Raw genomic sequence first — 26490 nt, 5'->3', positions numbered from 1 at the left:
CCATCATGACCTGGGTCCTGGGTAACTGGTCAGGTTGTTAGTCCTCAAAACTGCAAATCTTGAAAAGGCGATTCCCATCCTTTACTTTAACAATGAAAAGTGACTGAGGGGATTCATCTGCAGTATGTTTGTCCCTTATTCAACTGAAAAAAGGCTTAATTTAGAATTATTATACTGCCATTCATTTCCAGTTTCACTATAAGATACCTGCTCACTATTTATGCTAACCTTTTTGCCACAATGTCATTGAAGGTGTGAAAAAAACTCTCATTAAGGGGTACGGAAAACCTTTGGTGGTTTAGACTAATATACTGTACTAGGACAGGCAGCCTAAACAAATTTATTTTGTGTTGTTGATTACTGGTGTCAAGATTGATTAATAATTCCAAGCAGTATACCAAGAAACCTGTGTCAAACATGCTTCAGGAACAAAGTCTAAGAATGACAGCAGAAAAAAGAACTACAAGGAGGCTTTGATCTTGCCATAAACATTAATGAGAATGTCTCTTCTAATTTTCAAATGATTTCTTACATGGTAAGGCTTTAATGCCATCCCAAAAAAATCACATAGAAACCCTTTAGTTATGTACCCAATATACAACTCTAAACTATACAAAGGATTATACTGTACATTAACTGTATCACTGGTAAACATATCACCAGAAAAGGGAAGCTATACAGTATATAGCATTTGAAAGTACAAAATTACTGGGGTATAATATTGAACTAAAGGTAAACCAAAAATATAAAACTTATCATTCATCCAGATATTATTTTAAAAAGGTTAAAATATGGCAATAAATTAAATTGAAAAAACTTAATATGATGCCATCCTGACCTGTGGCTTTTTGGCGAACATTATTTCGTGCTTTCTCCACCCCTGGAGCCCCTGACGTTGTAGCACTTCTGAATCTCATTGGCTCCTGGGCATCTGCCTGATTCTTCCAGCTCAGAGAAAATGACCTGCCAACTGCTGCTGCTTTTTGAGCATCTTGAATCACACCTTAAAAACAGACAATAAACATGTCTACAGGATCTAAGAGTACCTGGCCACCATCTTAAGACAAAGCACACTTATTAGCTTGCTGAAAGGCAAAAAATTATTGAATGGTGAGCGGCAGTACAGTCATACAATTGAGATGCCATACTAGCATATAAGAGGACCACTGTTCCCTTTATATCCCACAATGCCCAAACACAACAGTCACTTCTCAAAACACAAAAAGTCTTTTACCACTTCACTCACTCCTTTCAAATGCAGACAAATGTCACCCATGAGAATTCACTACACTCATAGCCTTGTAACAAGGACTACTCTCAGCTACAATAAACCCACCTGAACTACAATCAAATATGAGCACTGATGATTTTATTTAAAGGAAAATTGATTTGATACTCCTGCATTTTTCACTATAAATTATGTTTTATCAACTTCCAGTGAATTCAGACTGCAGGCTTAACTTAGAATGGCAGTTTTTTTAAGATACCGTGTAACAAAGGACACATAATGATTTTTTAATGCAAATAATCTTGTAGAGCAATGATTCAATGATTCTAATGATCGTAGAATATAAACAATGGAAGTTTAACGCTGAAACTAAGAAGACATTAAATTGGTTACGTCAATGACAATCTGAATTACGTTTTTTTTCTCCTACAGTACCTAGAACAAGTTTGCAATTTCCAAATATAAATATGTAATTTTCATAATTTTACTATGGTAGCCTTCTTGAATCAAAACCAGTAATTATGTATATACCCAACAGGGTTTATAATAGCCAATTCCATGTCTTTTGGAACAAAAATGTGTAATTAAGGTACAAGGGAAGTGAAAAAGTAAATGAACCCCTAGTTTCCTTAGCTCAATTAGATGAACGATTAGAATCAGTTGTTTAAATACTCAGGTAGATCCTGAGTAATCAGTTTGGAAGGCCCCACCCTAAACATCAGGAACATGAGTTTGGTCTTCACCATACAGTTGGGATAGTAAAGTTATGCCATGAGGATCTCACAAAAAGAGTTATTGGTCCTCATCTTTACAAAACCATTTCTATGGATTTGGGGTTTCACCAAGACACAGTCAGACAAATAGTCCACAAACAGAGAAACATCTAGGCCACAGTCACTCTATCTGAGAGCAGTCATCCTACTAAAGTCTTTCCAAGAACAAACTGGAAAATCCACAAGGAAGTTATAAAGAACTCCAGAGTAACATCCAAGGAACCGCAGGCCATTCCTGCTTTGGCTAATGTGGCAGATCATGACTCAACTATAAAAAAACAACTGAACAAGAACTACACAAGGTGGTAACACATTGCTATACAAGGTGGTACCACGAGTTATTGAATTTAAAGGTTTTCATATTTTATCATACATGGCTGTTAAATGTTGTATCATTTCAGGATAAATAAATGTTGTGTTTCATCAGGTTAAATTAATCTATTATTAGGACTGTAATTTAATAACATTTTAGGTTTCATATACTGTACGTGAAATATGTGAAAAAAGTAAGGAGTTCACAGATTTTTTCTCTTTAAATATTAATATACAAACAACAGAGTTAAAAATCCACTGAGATCAATGATGTGAAACATGTCAAGTTACAACTGGGAGTTACAATTAAAAGGAATGTCATGTACAGTACCTCTGCCTCTCTGTATCTTTTCTTTCTGTTCACTCAGCTTGTCCAAGGGCAGATTGCTCATATCTAGACCGTAGACTGAGCGGACTAGCACTGTCGTCAGGGAGTCCATGATGTTGGCCCACTCGTTGATCAGTTCCTCCCAGTCAGTAAGAGACGATAACACACTGAGGAGCTCATCCCATAACTCCCTGGATACAAACACACTCAGATTGGCTCGCACCCAGGCCACTATTATTGTCTGGACACAGAAAGAAGTGAAAGACAGACAGGAGTTATCAACAAACTGTAGCAAATTTCCCTCATGGGATCAATAAAGTATCTATCTAAAACAAAATTATTCAATGTGTAATTGACTGTCAGCATTAGGTGTACTACATATCTTCAAAGGTGTTTGCATAAATGGAGGAAAACTAAATTACTAAATTAAACTATTCCATATAATATTGTCCACAGAGAGCTTAATTCACCAGCCATTTACAGTACTTTGCTCTGTTTAGTGACATACTGTACAATATTCTTTGACTTACAGATGCCATCATGTAATGGTTAAAAATATTGATAATCATACCAAGACTAAGAAACTACTCACTCAGAAATATGAAATGTAAAAATCAACCACTATTCTACTCAGAATGTAAAAAATACTTTTCTGCTAATTAATATTATTTCCAACCCTATTACCACCACATCCCACTACACGCCTAAACTCTCCGTAAGAGTCTTGATCTTTTGTTAATTTCCTTACAAAAATAAAAATAATACACAGAGCACTCTTAGTTAAACATGCTGACTAAACAGTTTTTCATGATATTCAATTCAATTGTAATGTTAAAAATTAACATATAATATTATTATAACCATAATGCAAAGTATCTCATCCATTAACAGCATTCTCCTTTACAATTCCATTTATACGTTGTGGTGGACCAGCCTAAACTGGGACTGCAATCACAGGCACACGGCCACTAGGGGGTGCCACAGGGCCTCTCATATTTGTAAATAGACTCACTAGGTATCGCTTATTAGATTACTAGTGGGGGTGAAAAAGTGCACATTCTCACATAGGGTTAAACTAGTGCCTTCAGTATATAAAGGACACACTCTGCTGCAGATGGTTGGGGCTGTATTAGCAGTTAAGAGACAGCTGTTGTAAAGTCTTTGGCTGTAAATATTTGGAATAAAATCTCTTGTAACTACTTTCATGCCCCATGCTGAGGTTTCACATCTGTAGATCCCTCGCACTGCCCTAGCTCGGGGTGGGGTCTGTCACGCATCTTTACCAGGAAGCTTCTTGGAGCCCCCTTGTGTAGTGCTTACCCGGAAAAGGAGACATGCCAGGCTCTCTGCAAATGGGTCCTTCCTCTGGTTCTCCTGAGATCTCCGCATCACTGCTTCTGTTATTCTGAGCAGCACCTGCAGCATCTGTTCCCTGTTCAAACACATCCCGTCATGTGTGGAACCTCTCAAAGTTACTGAGCAAAACTACAGAAATATACCTTCCCATTCCAGGCAGGTGTACCTGTCTTCAATATACTGTACCGTGTGTTTTTTTTCCTTTATCTATGAGGAGTTCTGAATGCTATGTTTTTATCATTTTAAAAAGATCAACAGAAAGCAGGTCTTATTTTCTAATCTCACTCATAAACCTTTTATCACTTTAAGACTTGAGTAACATTTTGTAACAAGAGTCTGAATAAAAGCACTTTTAGTAACAACAAGTTCTGAAAAAAGATACTGTTTGCAAATTAATGTCCAGTTTTTAAAAGACGTGTAAGATGTAGTTATTTGGAAAGGTAAACCAAAATACGTTATAAACTACATAAAAAAGTCTAAGAGCTTATTCAGGGCACCCCATAGTAAATTATAAAGAATGTTTTGAATTGTCTCAATATAAAAGTTTTACAGCAATTAAACGAGAGCTGCTGTGAAAAGCAACTCCAGAGAGTGTTTTTAGATCTTTTGTATCTACCAGTTTCAAAGGTAAAGTAAAGCCTCTTATTCTAACTAATTAGAGATAAAACAAAAGTCAGACCTTTCTACTGGTCCTTATATACAGTATTTAAAACACAATATACCCTGGTATATTTAAATACCAACCATGTCTTCTGGTTCATGGCGTGTTCCATAATCATCCGTCTGTAAATACTAAGCACTCCTTTACACACATCAACCTGGTCTTCCATTAGCTTGGGGACATCGTGGCATGGTTCAAGTAAAAAGACATTGGCTGAATTTGTGAGGAACACCTTTGGAAAGAAAGGACACTCCTTTTACTCTGTAGTTACAGTATGTGATCTACTGTAAGATAAATCTTATCAAACTTTTAAGATTAGAAGTTAACAAGGTTAATCAATTGCAATTGTTACACTATTAGTCCACACACCCTGCTAATTATCAAATAAAACACACTTTAATTTTTTTAGACACACTGAGCGCTCTGAAAGACCAAAGCAACAGCTTAAAACAATATTTAAAAACCCAGCATCCTGTTTTCTTTCTGAAATGAGTTATGAGGTCCAGGGAGAACCACAGGTCTATACCTGCATTCCTAGAGTGCTATTAGGCAGACTTATTTGTGGTGCAGTTCCAAAAGGACATAATACAGCAGCAGTTCTTTAGCACTTTGATTGATTGATTGATTGATTGATTGATTGATTGATTGATTGATTAATTAATACCTACTGATATGGCTCAATCCCATCTTGCACTTGACCAGGTGGTTTTATAGGAATAAGTCTCCTGGGATAAAGAAATCCCCCATCTCTCAAGTGCTGTTCAGAATTAGGCCACAGTATTCAAGCTGCATTAGCCTGAATTCAAACCATTAACCAAGTGGAGCCACAGAGAGCGCATTCATTTAACTTTTATTTTTTGTACTCTGCACGTTTGAGTAAGACGTTACCATCTTTTTTATACTGATATAGTCTTCACAGTCATATAATGAAAATAAAAAGCAACTTACTGGTCTATGCATTTTTTTTTAGAAAAATACTGTACGGGGTATACAGATATTGATAAACCTTTTATGATTTCATTTTAACTGATCAATCGTGTCTGACTGTGATCGTTGCATAAGTGCTAAATCGGCTCATTAGTGAAACAACTGACTGGACCCAGATGAAGAGGTAATTTAACCTGTAAAAATTATGAAAGATGAATACAGAAAGGAACCATACACTACAGTTGTCAAGAGAACAGCATCTTTCAGCCTTCAGTGTACTGGAGAAACATCTAAGGTGGACCCATCAGCAATGGAGCCAAGCCCTCTTGAATCAAGACATGTGTAGACCACCCTGGGTGATTCCAGTGAGTGTGGACACGCAGAATTCATCAATTGTTGTATACAACAGACAAATTGCTGGAGAGGTCCAAATGTGATGGGTTTTGCAGGAGATTCTGGATGCTACAGAACCCCACTTGTAGTGAATTGACTACAGTAAACTGCACTACACTGATAATGTCCATGCACAGCACCTGCTGCCCTTCCCGCAGGTTTAACCCAACACGACAAGATTCAAGCAAGACAATGCATGTTCACTCTCTGCTCATTTACAAGATGAAAATGTGATAGTTTTATTATCCATGATATCAACCCATCAGACATAAGTCTCATTGAACATTTGTAGGATGAGCTAGAATAGTGTTTGGCTTCTAGGGACCAAAGACCAGTGAACAGGCACATGCTTGTCCAGGAAATGCAGGAGGAATGAGATAGTTCCACAGGACTGCTTCAGTGATCTGCTGCAAAGTAAATATCACAGATAGATTGCTTGTACTTCTTCCCACTGTACAGTATATGACTTTCATAGAATACAATCTGTTGATCAATCACATTGATGACAAATTTTAATGAGCACAATGAATTTAGTTATGTCTTTTCAATAGAATGTCAGTGCGTGTGCGACAAAACATTCTTTTCCTGTTTTCCTGAGACACTAAATTATACATTGAATTTGAGTGGAAAGAATAAGTATTGAGACAGTGAAGTGAAATTTGTCATTGTTTTTTTGCTGTGAACTATTTAAGTTTGTATTTCTAATCAAATGATTTTGTAAATATTAGGGAAAAGTTCAGAATGTCAGCGTTTGTTTCTGGTTATTTTTTTGCTTACATTTTAAACCATGTCAGAACAAAAATATTCTTGTGCTCAGTTCTGCCCAGTTTTAGGTCACCCTACTGTAAGTACTGGGACAAACTAACTTACAGTAAATGTAAAGTTAGTACTTGGTCACATACCCATTGTATGCAATGACTGCTTCAAGTCTGTGACCCATTGACATCACCAGACTCTTGATATGTTCCTTTGAGATGCTTTGTCAAGCCTTATCTGCAGCCAGTTTCAAGTTGTTGAGTAGGAAACTTAAGTCGAAAATGGTGATCAAGCATCAAGTTAAATGCATGGATTCAAATCAGGATATTTACTTGGTCAATCCTCTTCTGCAGTATGTTTTGGGTCACTGTCATTCAGAAAGAACTACTGTCCAATGAGGCATCTTTTCAAACATCAGAAAACAAGATGTGTCTGTACACTTCAGAATTCACTCTGCTGCTACCATCACCAGTTACCTCATCAATAAAGATGAGTGAGCCCGTTCCAGAGGCTGACTCCAAAATCAGGACTCAGATTAAAATAATGCAATAAGAAAATCTACTTGTGCTGAAACCATGCACTTTTGTGAGGCATTAGAGCGGTATAGTCTTGTTAGCAATTAATGTGAGCAGAATGAACAGAAACTACTAACAGACATTAACAGCATGTGTGCATTAAACATGCTGAGAAACCTGTAAGAACGAATAAGTAGTCAAAGGTGTTCAATACAGTGTGTCAAGAGCATAGATGAACACAGCACAGAACTCCAGAATTAAATTTTGATTAGGGGAAAAAATAAAAAGTCTTCTGTTTCTACTGAAAGCTACACTTCTATAAAACTGTTTGTGCAAAACATTATATTACAATGTTCACATTAGCGTTTGAAATAAAAATGGGGACCACATAACCAAAGAAAGGAAATTCTGGTGGAGAGCCTTTGCAAACAGACACTGGAAGCAAGGCAGTACCTGGAGCACAGACTGGATACCAGCCTTGACGTCACGGTTCTCCTCTTCAGAGATGCAGCCTCTGCTTATTGCACTGCTGAAGGAATATGTTCTGCCCCAGCTGGAGGTGCGCTTGTGCCCAGAGCTTTCTGTGGCCTGATGAAACATAACAGCATTCTCGTCATGAAACGCATCCCTTATCCGACACCTAGAGACAACCTAGGCTTTCTTCTTTTTTTCCACAGTACTTATTGCAACTCAGCTTACCCTTAGCTAAACCATACCGCATGTACTCCCTTTCAACAGACAACATGAGGGCATAGAAAAGAATAGGTCCTAAATACTGAAGAAGTTCGTGTTTAAAAAGCATGGATTTGTTTCAAGAAAATAAGACAGGTTACAAGTGAGATGAGGTGCATCTAGCCAGTTTGGTAGTGAGTAGCTAACTGAACCAACGATCTAATCCAGCCATACATGTATCTTGAAAGATGCCAGGGTACTGGCTTCATCATCCCTTCAACTCTTTCTGTGAAAAAAATGCTTCCTGTTCTCAGATCTGAATGATTTTCCACTTATGCTCCCTGATTCATGTTTTGCTGTTCTTTCTGAAGACGCCCACTGACTTCAAATGCCTTTGGAGATTTTGAAAACTTGTATTGGGTCCCCTTGCAGTCTCCTGCGTTTGAGAATAAAAAGGTTCATCTCTTTTAATCTGTCCATGCAGGATATTCCCTTAAACCCTGGAATGATAAGATTCCAGAGCAAAAATATATTTTCTGTAGTGTGATGACCACAATTCTCTACAGTAACACCTCAGTATTTCTGAGGTTTAAGTACCTTGAAGCCTCCATGAAAGGCAAATTCACAAATGCAGGACCTTAAGGAGAAAACAGTATGTTTCCACATCTCGTAAAACAAGCATTATGCAAAATTAAGCAATTTTTAATGAAAATGAATACTGTGAACTTTGAACAAAGCACTTTTTTCCTCCTATAATTTAAAATAAACACATTATTATAGATCACATATGATAGCTTACCCTGTATTAGAGTTTGTTTTTTTCATTCTTAGCAGAGTGTGTTGTATTTGCTTTTCCATCTTGTTTTAATGCCTATTCTAAATGCAGCACTACTGCACTGTAATGATGGTTATTACAGGAGCGTGATAACAGACGAGGCGGTAAAGGCCTGTGAAAGTGGGGGCCTCAGGGGGACAGAGAAGAGGGGCTGTTGGCCTCTCCTGAGTGGGAGTGGGGGGTGTGGTTGGAGAGGCAGCAGCCTGCTCTCCTGCTCCTGCGGCTCGTCTGATCTCTTTCCTCAAACTGATTTAATCAGTTTCTGTGAGACACAAGAGGACTGAGGGTGTGGTAACTTAGCAGGACCATAAGTTTTTTTTGTAATTTAACGTTACTTTTATTTTGCAGTACAACAGAGTCACATACAGGGTATTACTCTCATAACAGGTCTGGGCACAATGTACATCTAACACTTCCTGATGGAAACCGAATAACCCATCATGCACTTCTGCACGAGCACGTTAGCTCTTTGATAACCAAACTACGCCTTTAGTACAGGCTGGGCGAAGCAGATCCGAGAGATGAAAAGTGGACGGCCGTATTTACTCTCCCGCTCCGCAGCCTGTGAATAAACAAATTTGGTCCGGGAAAGCAAAAAAATTAATAACTACAGCTTTTGCGTGAAAAGGCGAAATCTGAAATGTAGAACTCGCGAATAGCAATGTTTTACGGTACAGGTGTCTAGTCTTGCTAGTGCAGTGCACAATTCAGAGATAATTAATACAACTTAAAAAATTAGTTTGTCGTCAGTCTTTGCCAAAATATCTGAGCTACTTTTGGACTAACAGGTGTGATCTTCTTTTTGAAAAAGTATTATTAACACCAACCTGACACACTTTGGTAGATCTGGTAGACTTTGGAGATTTGAGTTTTGGTAGCTGTTGGTAATTTATCTGGGATTCAGAAGAATCATCCATTCTAACGACACCATTACCATCTTCATCTTTAACAGACAGCTAACTTTTTTAAAAGAGAAGGCCAAACGATATCCATGGTCCCTGCACCAGCAGCAGTTATTACCTGTTTGCTGTCAGTCTCTGATATTAGCAAATGCACAGGGATGTCGTCTCCCTCCTCTTCTTGCTTGGTCTTTTCGGGCTCTGTCATGAACATAGGCTTCTCTTGCAGAATCCATTTTCTGTAAACTTTAATCACTTTCCGCGTAGCTGAAGCCTCGCAGGAAGGCAACAGAAAAGCCTGAACAATAATAGCATGAAACTTTTGGATGGAAAGACATGTAGCACTAAGACACGTTATGGTTTGTTGAGTAATGACTAAAAGAACAGGGCTGTACTGTACATTTCACAGATTCATCACACTACTGAAAAGAACCAGATTCCTCCCCCCATCGGGATTTTCAATGTCCACGCTAATACAAACCTCGCATATCTCTCTTCCTATTTTTTATTTGGTTATGGTAACAGAATTATATGCAAAGTACCTTAAGAATGTTACTAAACTGAAGAGGACCAAAAGTAGGTGAAAAAAAAAGTACTTGGTTAGCTTTTCAGGTTTGATCACAGGTTTAACATAATTTATATTAATCTAACCAGAAAGGAGAATGAAAAAATATACAATATATGCAAAGTTTTAATGAAGAAGGGCTTTTTGAGGGGGCCACTGCAATTTCATTCGAGTTGCAGCTGAGATCTGCTCAACCGCCACAAGAGGGCAGCATAACACAAGAAGTTGACGTTACTTCTCTGGTTGAGCGGACAACTTACAGTATCTAACCACTTTTATCGTATGCATGCAGTGTAGATGACACAATGTGCAAAATATCTGCCCTACCAAAGATCAAGCAATAAGACTTTGATTATAATTAATACACAGACTTTGAATAATATAATCTCCTTTGAAACAAACGAGGCAAGTGTATTTCCCCCCTTTTACCTAACACTAAGGTTTATTCGGATTCAGCATTTTGTCAACATGGTCCATTGTGAGTAAATCAAAGAAAGGCATGATGTATTATCGATGTTATCGTAATTGTTCCTGATTGCACGAAGGGCTAAAACGGAATGCCTACCTGATGAAATACTTCATTGACAAAATTGACGTTGTCCCTGGTGGACAGGAGGATGCTGTGCACCATGTCGTAGACAGAGCGGTGCTCTTCCTCGATGCTGCACAAACTGGAGTTGCTGTGCCGGCGGTCCGACAGTGTGCTGCTGTTGGAATGGTTCCTGTCCTGCTCAACAGGACAATTCGACTCGGCCTCCGCGTTCTTCTCCTGACTGGTACTGCCCGCAGTCACAGTCTGCTCGCACACAAGATCACTGCATTACCACACTCGGACAGTAGAGGGCCACAAACCCTCGGACACAACAGCCCTGTTGTCAGACTGAAAGCGCATCACGCTCTTAAGAAGTAATGAATGTGCTGACTAATGCACACTTAAGGGCAAACAGAAAAGGCTGATAATGCAACCAGATATCCTCTTACCACATAATGGAAAGCGCGTGCTGTTTTGTTACAGCCACGATAAACAAAGAGAAAACGATACAATATAGGAAAAAAAATAACAAAAGAGAACAAAATACAAAATTAGCACTACCATCTTGCCAAAACAGAAAAGAGTAATTGATGTTTTGAAAGTTTCTTACATAATGCTCAGTGTTTTATTCAGATACACATAAGATAATGCGAAGCAATGTACTGACATTTTTGTAAATATTAAATTAATATGCCATTGGCAATGTTTGTTATTTGCATGAGAGCTCTGCATTGACCTTCTGGATGAACTAAAACATCCAATTATTTATTAAGTGACAGAACCTGTTAAAACTATTCTAGGGAAACCTGAAAGCAATATATTAGCACATTATCACTGAAACACAGCTTGCTGAGTGCTACTACACGACTAACACGTGTAATTCATGCCTTATTACAAATAAACATGCATATCTATTTATCAGTGACGATCTATTATATACGGATTGTCAACCTTTTGCTAAGAGTGCGCAGGTCACTCAGAGAAAAGTGATGCATGCTTACTAGGTGCCACTAAAATGAAGTATTAGCCAAAATACTGTATGTAGCTGTATGCAAAGCATAGTTAAATCTGTGTTGATGTTCCTTCTGTTAAAAGACATTTTGAATTGTGCTAATTTTGGAATCACAAAGTACTCCTGCCGAGCTTCTTGTCAGAACAGACTTAACATACCTGAATTATCTTGGGAAGAACCTCAACTCCATTTTTACTGTTCTGAACAGCAGTCGTGACATACTTCTTTTCCAGAAAGAAGGTCACAAGCCACTTGATAAAAGCAACGCGTGGCGCCAGGTATTGGTCCCTTGTGCAGTACGTGCTCTCATTGTTGCGGGTCACAGGAACATATAAAGGCTTTGGTCTGAGGTGAGGAATATCTAGACAACAGAACAAGGATTGGGTCATCAGTATCAATATTTGCTGTCATCTGGTGTCAAGCACGATCGTTTGAAATAGTCAAGGCAGTAGATTTACACAAAGAAGTACACAGTGCTGTCTTTTTCATTTAAAAAAAGAACTAGAACATCATGCATTACATTAAGCACAAGAAACCTTCTGCAAAGACACTTTATCCTGGGAAACAAAGCTGTTTGCAACTGCCAACTGCATTGTGAGAATTAAATTGTGTGCTGGGAATGAAAGTTTTCAGCTTTTCAAACACACTGAGGAGATTAAAGAGTATTAGACCTTCATTCTATAGGAACCTGTTTCATTTTGTGCCCAACATTTACATTAAATAACACACAATTATGGAACAATCAGGTTTTTAATTTTTTGCACTTTAATTTTTTTCCCCACTACGGTGATTCTTTTAATGTTTTTAGTACAGTACACTCTATTTGCTAAATACCAAAATACTGTAGTGTATTGTTTTCCATCAGTTATTTTTACATTGAAGAGAATGCTACAGTAAATCATATACTGTATTTAATACAATGCAGACTTTCACAAATGGAAATCAATAAACTGTTTGGATTATTCAAACTCCCATGCCCATGAAATAACTACTCCAACTGTAGGTGTTATTACTAATTAATACAGCAGAAGCAGAAAGCTTTTAATCTTAGAAAATTATTATTGATGTCTCAACACCAGCAAGTTCATGTGTCTGTATACGTCAAAATGCCCTTGACAGGATCTGTGGAGCTCTGCAACCAGCACAGGTTAGAGAGGGAATGGCACTACATCCATTCATCAATGAGGGGGTGTGCAGCTCTCTCTTGAACTCCGGTCCTTAATAGGGAACCTGGTAAGTTTTCTGAGTCACCTAGTCCCTCACAGTACTACTATTTAAAAATGTAATCGCTCCTGGCATTTGAAATAAAGGCACAATGTTTGTCTATTGAGAGAAGAAGGACAAGTTAAATTCCCACTATGTAACTGGTAGCTCCTGGAATAATACTGACCTGAGCTTTTTTTATTTAAAACATTCCAGGAACATAGTCAGCACTTTTGGTGTTTGCCTTAGCTTAAATGATAATACAGTTTAAAGAGCTGAAAAACACTGTTTGCATTATTGCCAGAAAAACTCTAGAAATATCATGAAATCTCAAGGAATGAACAAAGACGAGAGGCTTGAGTCTAAATAACAATGAAAAGTTGTCCAAGAACAATTCTTAAAATAGCAGTGAGACACTAAATAACATAGAGATAACATTCAAAATTCACAATTCCTGTTTATTTTCATCCTGGAAAACACTAACAATACAACAACAGAAAAAAGCAGCACATGTAAAAGTCCTACAAAATACAGAACTTCTTTATCAGGCTTACAGTCTTCATGAGCCCTTACTGAAGAACTCAGAGGTGATCTGAGTCATGTGTTCAAAACTCCAAGAATTATCAGCCATAATACTATTTTAAGAAAACAATTTTAACTAGGAAACCTAGAATTCAAAGTACAAAGTGTGAGGGGTTACTGCAGAAAAAAAAACGTGCCTGCTACTATACTCAATGGGCTGTGGGTGACTGAAACAAACGAATTGCTCTCTGAATGCTGTTCAAAGAATCTTTCAGAAAACACCTTCATGGCATCTTCAGAACGCTCAGCTTCTGGGAGTCAAATCAGCCAAAATATGCCCGTCCTTTCTAACCACTGTGCTTAGGAGCACAAGAACATTTATGTTTTGAAATCATTTATTTTGAGAACACATCTGTAATAGACTCCTTTTTCAGCGAGTGCTTCAGTTTGCGTAAGAACAGGTCAAAACTATACCAAGTCATTTGTTGTTTATGCTACTCACCTAGTAAAGGTTTATACAAATTGGTCAACTTCGTAAAGCATGGAAACAAGTGAGGAAGGTAGTACTTCTTGAATAGTGCAAAGAGAAACCTGAAGCCAGTGTCTTGGTTTTCTTTGTTTCTCCATTCTAAGCTTGATGCCTTTGTAAAAAAAAAATACAAAAAATACAATAACTAACTTATCTATAAGCAAATTAATGGTATATCTGCATGCAGTCTCTGAAAACACATCCTAATGTGACATTTTATTACAAAGTTACAGTGACAACTGAAATTTCTAAAATTATTAACATGACAAAATGACAATGTAGGAAAAACTGTCAAAAACAGACCAACTACACTTGGCACTTCTGACTGTTACTGTCGCTAGTCTTTTTTGCCAGTGTCAGACTACTGGTAGGGCAGGAACTGGCATAAAATTTTAGATGCAAATTATTTGTAATTTTGTAAGCAAGGATTATTTAGTATAGAAAATCAGTTCACTGTTCATCTTTTTTTCTTTGGTACGTAATGGAATAACATTTAAAAGAAATAATTGAGCTAACAACTGTGAAAAGCTTCAAACTTTCAAAATAGGATTATTTCCTGGGGCTGGGATAAATGAAATCACTTAAGCTATCCATCACATTTAATAACAATCATAATACACAGCCGTGGGTCCTCAGAACTAACGGCCTGTGTGTTTTTTAAAACCCTAAGACGTATCTTTCTCCACCTCACCTGTATAACCATGTACTTCAGAAGAGTTTGAAGAAGAAAGCAGGTCTGGTCATCAGCTACTTTTTCTCCAGCTACCGCTGGCACAAGAGGTGTGATTTCTTCAGGAACAACCTTGGCTGCATTAGAAAAAATAAATTATTGCACTGAAAAAATACTGTTTTTTAAAAAGAAAACATTTTATACAAAGCAAACATGCATGCCTTGAAAACGTAATCGCTCTCTTGCTATAAACATATGTCACTTTAAAGACAGTTTTTATGTATTTTAAATCAGATCTAAAGAGCAGTGAATGTTAAAAAGATCTAAAAGACTGATTTTGTAGGGTGGTGTGGTGTAGTGGTAAGCGTGGCTGCTTCACAGTACGGGGCCCTGGGTTCAAATCTTGGGATGCTATTTGCGTGCTCTTTGTATATTCTTCCCATGTTCGAGTGGGTTTCCTCCAGGTGCTCCAGTTTTCTCCCACAGTGCAAAGACAGACTGGTCGGTTAACTGGCTTCTGCGAATACTGGCCCTGATGTGAATGTGTGTGTGTGTCCGTGTGAGCCCAGTGACAGACTAGGGCCCTCTCCAGGGTGAAGCATGCATCCCTGCGACCCTGCACTGGATACTGCAGTAAGAATACGGACAGAGCCTTACTAAAAGTATTCAGACCCTTCCTATGGCAACCTGTTCACAGAATGCTTTCAAACTTAATATTTAACTAAAAACCTGAATGCTCCAACTGAAAGCTTTTAAGGCTACATCACAGAAAATGTTGGCAAAAACTAAAAAAAAAAATGAAATACACATATTATGTATGTTCAGAACTGCATAAGTATTGAGACTTGTGAACCCAATATTTGGTGGAAGAACCTTTAACAGCAATTACAGCCACAAGTCTTTTTCGGTTGGGCTCTATCAACATTTCAGACTGTCTCGGTGCAATTTTTGCCCATCTTTCTTGACAGACTTGACAGACTTGCTCAAGCTAAGTTGCTTGGAGATCACTTATGGACTGCAGTTTCCAAGTTTTTCCACGGATGCAAGCAGGATGAAATAAATTCACTACATGAGCTACAAGGGCCCAATGGCATCTTCTCATTTTTAACCTTTTTTTATGTTGTATGCCTGACTAGGCCACTCAAGGACATTCACTTTCTTATTCTTAAGCAACTCCAGTTTAGCTATAGTCTTGTGCTTGGGAGTCTTTGTCCAGATGAAAGGTGACTTTTTGTACCAGTTTTAGATCTGAAACAGGTTTTCCTCTAAACTGCTCCAGTACTTTGCTCCATTTATGTTCCTATTAGTCTTGAGAAGCTGATGAAAAGCTGAACCATGACATAACGCTGCCACCACCAAACCTGACAATGGGGAAGGTGCTGATTGAGTCATAATGTTGCGTTTATGTCAGCTATAGTGCTTTGCATTAATAACCAAACATCCAATTTTGTTTTGTCTGACCACAAAACCTTTTTTCATACAGTATGGTTGCAATATTACTTAAATGCCTTTCTGCAAACCCCAATGCAGGATCTGAGATGGATTCGTTCACTTTGTCATACAGACCAGCTTTCTGGAGTGACCATGTTATTACTGACTCATCCACATGTTCTTCCATCTCAGCCATTGAGCCTGCAGCTTAATGCAACTTATACAACTTTATCCCCGAGTTCTCCTGAAAGCTCTTTGGTGTCAGTAGCTGGATCTGTGCTTGTAGTTCACTACCTTACCGAAGGACATTATAGAGCCAGCTGTGTTCATTCTGACATCATGCAAACCACTATTATTAACACAGAGGCCACTCGTGACTCAAAGTAATTTTGTGCACCTAAAGTTAGGTTTATACATTAATTTAGGTTTGCCACAGCAAAAGGGTTTGAAAACTCATGCAATTGTGATTTCTCTGTTTTTCTTTCATCTTATTGGCTTTTTTTGGCTATTAATGTATGGAGTAGGCTAAGTATAGCATCGATAATTGCTACTTTGAAGTGTCATAACTGCACGTTTTAAAGAAAATGTGAAAGGGTCTGAATACTTTTCCAAAGCAAAACCTACTGCATATATCAAACAAGACAACAAGCAAAGCAAGCTTCACTCACCATCAGGCGGGTTAGAGAAGGGGTTGTAAATGATAGTGTCCAGAGTACAAGGACCCCTGGAGGACGGCACTGCAGGGAACCCAGGCACCAGGCAAGCAAAGATTAACAACTGTTCTTCAGAGCAATTGTTCTGGAGCGCCTGAAGCCACAGTAAGAACAGGCGAATTCCTTCACTTCTTATCTACAGTAAAAAAGGAACAAAATATATTATTCAGATCATCTTGGCTATTAATGTAGTTCTACTGTTATTTCCATATATGCTTTTGAATTTATTGTAAGGGTTAAAAGATCCCTATTTGTATTAAGTATATAACAGTACAGAACCCTGATGAACAAACACTGGTTAGTACTCCTCACAGGCCTCACAGCCTCACAGCTCCAGGGCCCTGGGTTCGATTGCAGGCATGTTTCATGGATTCTCTGGGGTGGCATGGGTTTTTGCCACTCCAATTGCCTCGTACCTCCCAGAGGCATGCAGATCAGAGTTGCCGACTGGCTACTCGAAATGTTCTTATGGCCAGTACTGGCTATGGGGCTACAGACAAACAGACCCAGATGACCTGCTCAATGATCTCCTCTTATCTGCGGCTCTCTGAAGTTCTGAAGGCTTTGAGCCAGCCAGCTCTAGATGGTCTATCCGTTCACGCAGCACACAGGTAGTGCTCGATTTTCACTGCACATGCATTTCTGAAAAATGCGCTGTAAACTAAAAACATGCAAATTTAAAACAAATTCCCCCCTAAGAATGCATGTAAATATGGGGTGGCATTCTGGGTCCACATGTCCAATCTGAGCACTGAACTCCCAGACACGGACAATTACACATATTTATTCCAGAGTGATGTTTGCACAGTTGTACTTAAAGTCATTTGTAAACCAAACGTTTGTGTGTTTGTCAATCAGTATGGAAAATGCAGGAGCCTCATTCCCAAAGGGATCCTTTTATGCTCAGTGAGCCTTTTAAATGCCATTTTTTGTAAATGTATTACTTCCACATTTCTTTCCTTAATCTGATTTTTAGACGATTAATAATTGTAGACTGCTATACAAAATTCTTATTTATTGAATGCTCCTGTCAACAATTTTAAATTTAGATGCTTTTAATGGTTGAATTAATGTTACCTTCCTTTCATTAAATTTCATTTGAAAGTTTTTTTTCCCCACACAGTAGTTTACTTTATTTTAGGAGTTTATCATATTTATTACAGATTTTATACATTATAAGCATACCGTACAGACAAAGACAATATAGACAATTTCTAGGCATTTGCACAGGTAGTTCGTGTGGGATGATGGGACTTGTCGGTGGCTGGCAGACCTATTGGCATCACACCCAGGTGGAGCTGTTTGTCCTGGGACAGAACTGGGCTCTCTGGGGTTCACACTGCATGTAGTGGGTCGCAGTGCCAAAAACTACATTCACCAAAACATCATCAGCAGCTTCTCTAAAAACAACTAATGGTTAAACAGGACTAGGGAACCGAGTACTAATGGAGGACAGACCTGTAAAAGCAAAACAACAGGCACTAACTGTGCGTGTGCTGCCTCCATTTAGTCTGAAGAATAGAAAATGAAAAACTGTGATACTGAATATTTGATGCACTTACTGACCAGATATTTGCTCTAAAAATATTTGCTCTAAAAATAACACGGAAGGGTGTGCTTATTCTAAACAAACCTATTCTTTGCAACATTCCAATTCAAAATTAAATGTCAGAGAGAAATGTGGAATGTAACACCAAAATGCAACATTTACATTTGGTACAGAAAGACAGTTTTCTGGTATGTGTCTACTCCCTGATACACGAAATAGTAAAAAAAAAAAAGAGCTGAAACATGGTCCCATTAAAGGTGTTGTTCAATGCAACAAACAGTCAAGATTATAGATGTGAACTAAATAATAACTTTGACCCACTCCCGAATCTTAACCTCCAAGCCTAGAAATACAATTGTTGCTTGTCTCATCACAGCCAGAGGCTTCTTTTATCACATGGTCACCTGCCATTCAAGTGTGGGGCACTTAATGGGTGGTATTGAGATTTAATTTAATCTTGTTCTAAACCTAAATGACACACATCATACATTAAGAAGAATGGCTGGCATTCCCTGACTTTAAAACCAATCAAAAATGTTGGCATGAGCTAAAAAGAAAATAAAAAGATAAATATATACACCTGTAACTGTCACCATGGAGAGATATTTTCAAAAATTGTTCTTTTTATAAATGTGTGCATTTGTTAGCTTAAGTAATTAAGTCAATTACCTAAGAAAGTAATTAGCATTTTGTGGTTTGTTGCACTTTAAAAGATTCATAAACACCGTGAGTTGGTGCTCTCCCATAATCATGAATCTCCTATTGAGTCAAGTCTAATAAAGTCCCAAATGCCAAAGGGTTTGTCTTTTATGCATTAAGTTCGTTTTTAACAGCCTCTTTAATATTTAAGCATTGTGAAGGCCTCCAATGCTTTTGTGTCTTTCATGTGACAGACGGCTTTACCTTGAAAGAGTTTCCAGTATGCAAAAGCTTCTTCAAAATAGTACCTAAAACACAAAAGGCATGAACCAAAATATTATTATACAAAAAAACAAAGCATTTGTATTCATTTTTCCACCTTTTGCACACAAAAACTGTAGTAAAGCTTAACCTTATGCAATTTAGATATACAGTATCCGGAGGTTCTCAGTAGGTATTTGATAAAGGCTTCTAGGTACATATCAAATGAGACAAATGAGGTATGTAAAGAGAACAATACTGTAATATTCACTTTACTTCTAGAGCACTATCATAATATATAGATTTTTGGCTCATGTTCTGTTCCTACTCTTGCACTTGCTGTGATGTCCCTGCTGTATTCAGGGCACTGTAGAGTGAGATTTGGTGTATATGACACTAATTCTGAAAGCAGGATTTAATTCTAGGTTTATCATAACAGAAGTGTTACTACTGTTATGTTACTAATCAAAACAATATTTCTTAGTCTAGTGATCCTATTTGTTTTAAAACAAATATGCAATAAGAAACATATTTCAAATATTTTTTTGGAGCTGTTGCAGACTGGTCAAAAAAGGAAATTATTTCTAAATGATTACTCAGTAACACCCTGTTACTGAGTGTGCAACAATACAAGGAGTGTTTTTTCACATGTTCATCAGAACACATGAAATACCGCCAACAAAACAGACAGCAGCTTTCACAGGCCACAATTCTGAGAGTCGCGAACAGCTTGTGAGAATTCTTCCAGACATCAAACTTCAGCTCAGGACAGAACACCCCCTTCCTGTTTATACACACGCTCCTGTTTTTTACACTCACTTACAGTTTTGATCATTCCACACAGATGGCTGCTTAATGCATTATCACTAACCAGATTAGGCACATTTCAAAATACATATCAACACTTAAATACATACACTGTCCTTCTCATTTAGTCATAAGCCCCAAGAAATAGAATCAAAAATCATTTTGTAACAGACTGGATGACTTGAGCTGCTTAATGTTAAACTGCAATCATAATAGCCTTGCACAGAGCAAAGGCATATTTTCTGAAATCCATAAAACACAAGGGTCACATTTATTCACAGTTCTTAGTGCTCCTTTAATAAATTCCCAAAAATAAACCTATAATAACATGCTGCTCTTTGGAAATGAAACACAGACCTTCAGGAGTTCCCCACTGAAGAGGTAACACACAGAAGACATTCAATAGCAGCATGGATTGTAATGGATAAAGGCAGACAGCTCCTTGAAGACTGCAGGAAAACGGTCACTGATCTCTTCAATTTGCCGCTTTATATAAGTATTACAATTAGAGTCATGTCTTATGGTGAAACAAAATGAAAATTCGGCTTTTAGCACCTGATTACCGTGAAAAAGGTGATGCTTATGTTAAGAAAATGAGAGATAACAGAATATATTGTGTTTTAGGGTTGTTTTCCATCAATGGGGTTACCAGAGTGGGAATTATAAACAGTAGATTCTCAGACATTTTGCCTAAAACCTGGTTCCTTCTGCCATGTTCAAGCTTGTTTGAAAATGGACATGTCTGCAAGACAATGATCCAAATCATACCTCCAAATAAATCTTTGTGATTGATGTTGCGTGTAAAATAAACGTTTTTTACTGGCCCTCTCTATCCTCACACCTCCTTTCAATCTAAGATTTGTGGTTCAGCGGTTTAAAATACCACAGCATTATATTCACAAGATGAAAATGAAAAATGCATGTTCTTAATTCACTCATCACGATTAAAGACAACCTATACAACCTTAACACTACTAATCAAAGCTTTTTCAGTTTATTCCAGTTTAACAACTAGTTTGAGGTTTGTTAAAAATACAATCAAATGTTAGCAGTAAATACAGAAAACAGACAGGCTGTTGTCTACCATGCAAGCAGTCCAAACTATAAAAACTAGCCATATGTCAGCAAGCACATGGAATACAATTTTGTGTACAGTAATTACTGTATAAACGAACCCATTTTTATTAGGGCTATTATCATTTTGAAACAAACTATGGCATGTCTAGAGTCTGATGAAGAAACTTTCAGGCTATTTACTGTATTCCCAATGTTCTCTCATGGTTCGATCAAACTTTTTATTTTTAGAGCAGAGGTATCTGGGCATTCCTACAGAATGTACGCTGTGAGTAGTAACTGTGTACTCCAAACAAAACTTTACATGGAACTGGTCACAGTCATCCCTGAAGTCACCTCAGAGCTTGGCTAGCCTACCCACTAGTTCTTGCTCAGTCTTACTATACTGTACCATGGTAATGAAAACTAAAACATGCAAAACCTTAACCTGGACAGTTCACAAAAGCCTTTACTTTAATGTCTACTACATATGCTACAGGGGTAAAGTATTTACTCTGTGCGTTTTAAACTTTTTGGACTTTAACATCAGTTCAACAACGTACTGTAAAAGGATATCGCTCATAAAATTGTCCATTTAGCTTACAGCCTTGTTTTTTCACATTTAATGCATTAACCCAAATGAACAAAATTCTAGGACTTCAGACATTTTCAAAGGCAAGAAAGCAGAAGAGTAAGTAATGATGTATAAAAGCTTTTCATATTGATATAATTTTATGTTAACTTAGTTTGTTCTTCTGAAGCTTGTTCTTCTTTGTCTTTATACACCAGGCTCTCTGGTGTCACCATGAATGGCAGATCATGGGTTTTCACATATGAAAACAATCAAATGTTGTGATCATCTACAGTATCTTCCAAGGGCCTCTCTCAGTTGTAAATATTATGCTGTCCTTTTATTTTCATAATGCTTTACTTAACAATTACTCTCCACGTAAAAAGATGACGACTGTAATGTTTAATCAACATTTTCCTGCTTCTGGTAAAATTCGTCTTTCATGTAAAATTCAAATTTCCTCAATTTGAAAAAAAAAACTGCACAACAAAAGATGAAATGGTAATCAAAGATATTTCATCCGCTGTGCATGTCTATGATACAATAAAGCAGCATTTTTAAAACAATAAGGCAATGATCTCAGCTCTGTCGATACCAAAGAAACGCTTGACAAAGAGAATATTATAATTGAGGCTATCACTTCCTTAGAGGTATTTATTACCCAGGACTGTGAAACTCAGCAATGCATAATTATCTATTTGCATTTAAAATTAGGCACTAATTTACATTTTTATTTACCCTTTCAGCAACTAATTATTTCTCTTTTGTACAAGTCATTTAAGCCTGGTGTGTGGACTTCTCTTTTGTCATGATTTATTTCTGTAATTATTAGCAAGAGGGGTGAGGTGGCCAAACACAGCTGTGGAACTAGACAGCTCATGTGGAAGCCAATGACGCACAGGCATTCCTACAGAGCAGCATATAGAACATTCGGAAACCTGTAAACATTTAACATTCCACTTTTATTTTACTCTTCTCCTTTGCGTTCAAGAATCTTAAATTAAAACATACAACTACATGGCAGATGAGAATGAAAGGGCAAAGGTGGGCTCGACAAGTTCGCTCACAGCATAGAGAGCTACCATTATTTTTTTTTACTTCCGTGACTCTTAAGTGTGCAATAATTCCAAGCACAGGGAATGAGCAAAACCAATACACCTCAGGGCTTGCACACAAAATGTCACTGTGAGAACAGGCAATAACAATTATACCAAGGATACTGAGAGTGAAGAACACAACATTAGTAGATAGACAGCATTATGGAAAGACAGGGAAGATGGAAGAGGTAGAGATGTTGCAGGCACAGGAGCATAACTAATCAAGGGCCTCAGAATGTACTGCATATTGGGCAGCCTTATAGTAATAAAACAGTCAAAGGACAAGGTTGAGAGAACATTAATAACCATATACTGTACATATATATATATACAGTTGTGAGAAAACATTTTTGAACCCTTAGGAATTATATGGATTTCTGCATGAATGGCTCCTAAAATGTGATCTGATCTTCATCTAAGTCATAATAATGGCTTTATTAAGGCCTATTTAACAAACAACAGACACAACGTTTTACATTGGCATATCTTTATTAAACAAAGGGTTTAAACAATCAAGGTCACTGATGGAAAAAGTATGTGAACCCTTATATTAAGAAACTAGTGGAACCTCCTTTATTGGCAATAACCTCAACCAAACGCTTTCTGTAGCTGCCGCTCAGACCTGTGTAGTGGTTAGGAGGTATTTTGGCCCATTTCTCTATACAAAACTGTTTCAGTTCATGTAACTTTTTTGGATGTCTTGCTTGAACAGCCTGTTTCAGATCACGCCACAGCATTTCAAAAGAGATTGAGGTCAGGACTCTGACTTGGCCTTTCTAAAATGACCCAACTTCTTTTGAGTTTTACATCACAGACAGACACCCTGACATTCTGCTGTAGAATGTCCTGCTACAACTTGGAACTCATTGGTGCCTTGCAAGCTTGCAAGCTGTCCAGGCCCTGAGGCAGCAAAGCAGCCCCACACCATTATACTCCCTTCACCATGCTTCACAGTTGGGATGAGGTTTTGGTGGTGGTATGTAGTGTTTTGTTTTCTCCAAACATAACGCTGTGTACATTGACCAAAAAAGTTCAACTTTTGTCTCATTTGTCTGCAGAACATTATTCCAGTAGTGCTGTGGAACATCCAGGTGGTCTTAAGCAAACTTGAGACAGACAGCAATGTTTTTTTTTTGGAGAGTTTCCTCTGTGGTAACCTCCCATGAACACCACTCTTGTTCAGTTAGACTCATGAACACAGACGTTATCAAGTGCAAGAGATGTCTGCAGATCCTTAGCTGTCACCCTAGGGTTCACCTGTTTGAGGATTGTACGGCGTGCCCTTGCACTGAACTTTGTAGGATGCCCACTCCTAGGGAGAGTAGCAACGATGCTCAACTTCTTCCATTTGTAAACTTTCTGCCTTAAGATAAATCACAAATCTGCAGGGCTTTATGGTATTGCATCGATTAAGAAAGTAATATATTATTAATAGATTTAACAAATCTCTTCCAACCAGCACTCTAGGCACAAGAATTCTAACAAGGCAATATCTGTTATCTGTATAACACTGGGTTTCTTAGAAGTAGGCATCATGAACATAGAAAAGAGAGGTCTTGCAGTAGCAGTAATGGATACAAACAGAGCATATGTGATATATGTGATTTAATGAAGGTTCTCATTAAAAATTTAAACCCTAAATTTCAAGCATTGGACATTCACATTAATTGTTTTGAGAACTGGTTAATGGACAGAACAGAAATGCTCAGACTGGGGTGCTGTAATCAGTAGGCTACCACAGGAATCTGTATTAGGTCTGCTGTTGTTCCTAATGCTCATACCAGAAATATCCAGAAAATCGAGAGTAAACCAAGTTCACAGATGATGCCAAAATATGAGCACTACAGAAACTGCAAAGGAAATGATAAAAAAAAACTGGGTAGACAGATGAGATAATGTAGATACTGTAAGTGCAGAGTATTACAATAAAGGTAGCAAAAACAAACAAACATAAAAAGGGAAAGATTTAGATATTGATGTTGACTGTCTTTGTCTTCAAAATTTGGAGAACCAATAACAAAGGGAAACAAAATGCAAAAAATACATAGTTAACACACTGGCATTTAAATCAAATTATGTTAAAACTGTACAATATACTAGTAAGAAGCTGTTGAGAATATTGTGTAAAAGTAATGTGATTGAAATATTCAAAATCCTCAAGGGCACTGACAAAGTCAACAGTTGCAATTTTATTTGGATCAGAAATGAAACACCAAAAAAGAGCACACAGGCAGAAAAAACAGGGCTACAAATGGGAGGCACTTAAGTACACAAGGGGCGTGGGAATCTTGAACAAGCTATCTAGCCATGATGTTGAAGCTGATAACCTGGTTTGTCTGAGGAAATGGCTTAATGAAATTTAACAGTTAGCATTTTAAACCGGCGTCACACTACAGGACTCGACACGACTTCTAGTCGGAGAGCATGTCAAATGTAATGACTGCAGTTGCTGAATCTCGCTGCCTTTTCTGTCCCGGAGGGTGTCAAATTATACGACTAGGAATCGCAGGGGGTGACTAATAACATGATTCTCTCACGTCTTTTCATCACGGTTCCTAATCTCATATTGCGCCACGAAAGTACTGTGAGGTCGCCTCATTTTGGCAGCCAATCAACATGGAGCACACCAGAATAAGAGGAGGAGCGCCACACGAAAGTAAACAAACAACATGGAGAACACGCACGTAAACATCTTGAAAAATGTAACACAGGCATTGTTTTCCACAAATAAACATCTTCAAAAATATAATTATTCTTTATAAATATAGAACAAATTTAAAACACCTTTAAAACAAATATTGTAAACAAATTAGTATTGCGCTATAACGTGTAATATAATGGGCACATTACAGTATCTCACAAGTACACATCTGGCTCACTGTCCACCCACCACGACTTGCGTTTGATTTTGTCGTAGCGAGTCGCAGAGAGTCGTAGGGGCTGTTAAGAGTGCTATGACTGAGTCGCTGGGGTGTCACACTACACAACTGATGGCAACAGACGCACGCTGCGACTCTCTGTGCCAACTCACTGTGATTTTCTTACGATTATGTAAATGAAGGCTATGACTGAAAATCCTAGGAAAAGTCATGTTGTGTGATGCCGGCATTAATAAGCCAAAAAGGACTGAAATGCCTGTTCTTGATTTTAACATTTCTAACACTTCTATGGAATGAAAGAGCAAAATATGTCTACAACTGACACAGATGTTGCTCCATCAGTGTTTAAAACAGTTCTTACCTATACTGTGGAACTGCCATCTATTGTATATCTTTTCTGGAAGAAGTTGAAGAATTTTCTGTTGAAGAAATAAAATAAATTTATTTCAATATTTTCATGTACTTTTCTTTTTAGACGCAAACATAGAAATGAGTCGCTGTCCTGCTCATGAAGGACGAAGGTAACATATACCAAAAATCAGAAGAAACTTCTCACCTATAACTGCAAGAAATTTGCAAAGTTACTGGGATAATTACCAATTTTTGCAGCAGCAGCAGATGCGCTAACATTTTATTGAACAGACATGACACAGTGGCATGTGTTGCCAACACTGCACCTATGCTTTGCGCCAGGTTGAAGCTGCCTTGTGGGGTTCAGTCTCATTCCTCCCATACGGCCTGCACAAGCACGCGCCAGTTCACTTGGTCTCTCTGCCCCGCACACCGCATGCCATGCCAGCGC

The 26490-nt window shown here is 37.8% G+C and overlaps 1 protein-coding gene across 8 annotated transcripts in view; it reads right to left on the bottom strand.

The window, feature by feature from the left end:
- ralgapa2 (Ral GTPase activating protein catalytic subunit alpha 2) overlaps positions 1 to 26490 on the bottom strand; it is a 195079-nt gene that overhangs the window by 123973 nt on the left and 44616 nt on the right. For all 8 annotated transcript variants that reach the window (XR_016094193.1, XR_016094194.1, XM_088933581.1 and 5 more), the window contains exons 4-16: positions 26050 to 26107; positions 19285 to 19328; positions 16788 to 16968; positions 14710 to 14825; positions 13992 to 14130; positions 11923 to 12125; positions 10786 to 11016; positions 9777 to 9953; positions 7703 to 7837; positions 4742 to 4890; positions 3962 to 4073; positions 2645 to 2882; positions 839 to 1003 (exon numbers count right to left, since the gene is read on the bottom strand). Coding sequence is in view for 6 of the 8 variants with exons in the window: in XM_088933581.1 (XP_088789707.1) it covers positions 839 to 1003; positions 2645 to 2882; positions 3962 to 4073; positions 4742 to 4890; positions 7703 to 7837; positions 9777 to 9953; positions 10786 to 11016; positions 11923 to 12125; positions 13992 to 14130; positions 14710 to 14825; positions 16788 to 16968; positions 19285 to 19328; positions 26050 to 26107 (1948 nt within the window). In the remaining 2 variants the exon portion in view is untranslated. The remainder of the gene's footprint in view (positions 1 to 838; positions 1004 to 2644; positions 2883 to 3961; positions 4074 to 4741; positions 4891 to 7702; positions 7838 to 9776; positions 9954 to 10785; positions 11017 to 11922; positions 12126 to 13991; positions 14131 to 14709; positions 14826 to 16787; positions 16969 to 19284; positions 19329 to 26049; positions 26108 to 26490) is intronic.

The sequence above is a fragment of the Atractosteus spatula genome, chromosome 2 (assembly GCF_055471065.1).
Source record: "Atractosteus spatula isolate fAtrSpa1 chromosome 2, fAtrSpa1.hap1, whole genome shotgun sequence".
In the NCBI taxonomy this organism is placed as follows: Eukaryota; Metazoa; Chordata; class Actinopteri; order Semionotiformes; family Lepisosteidae; genus Atractosteus; species Atractosteus spatula.
This window is presented reverse-complemented; position numbering and strand designations above follow the sequence as displayed.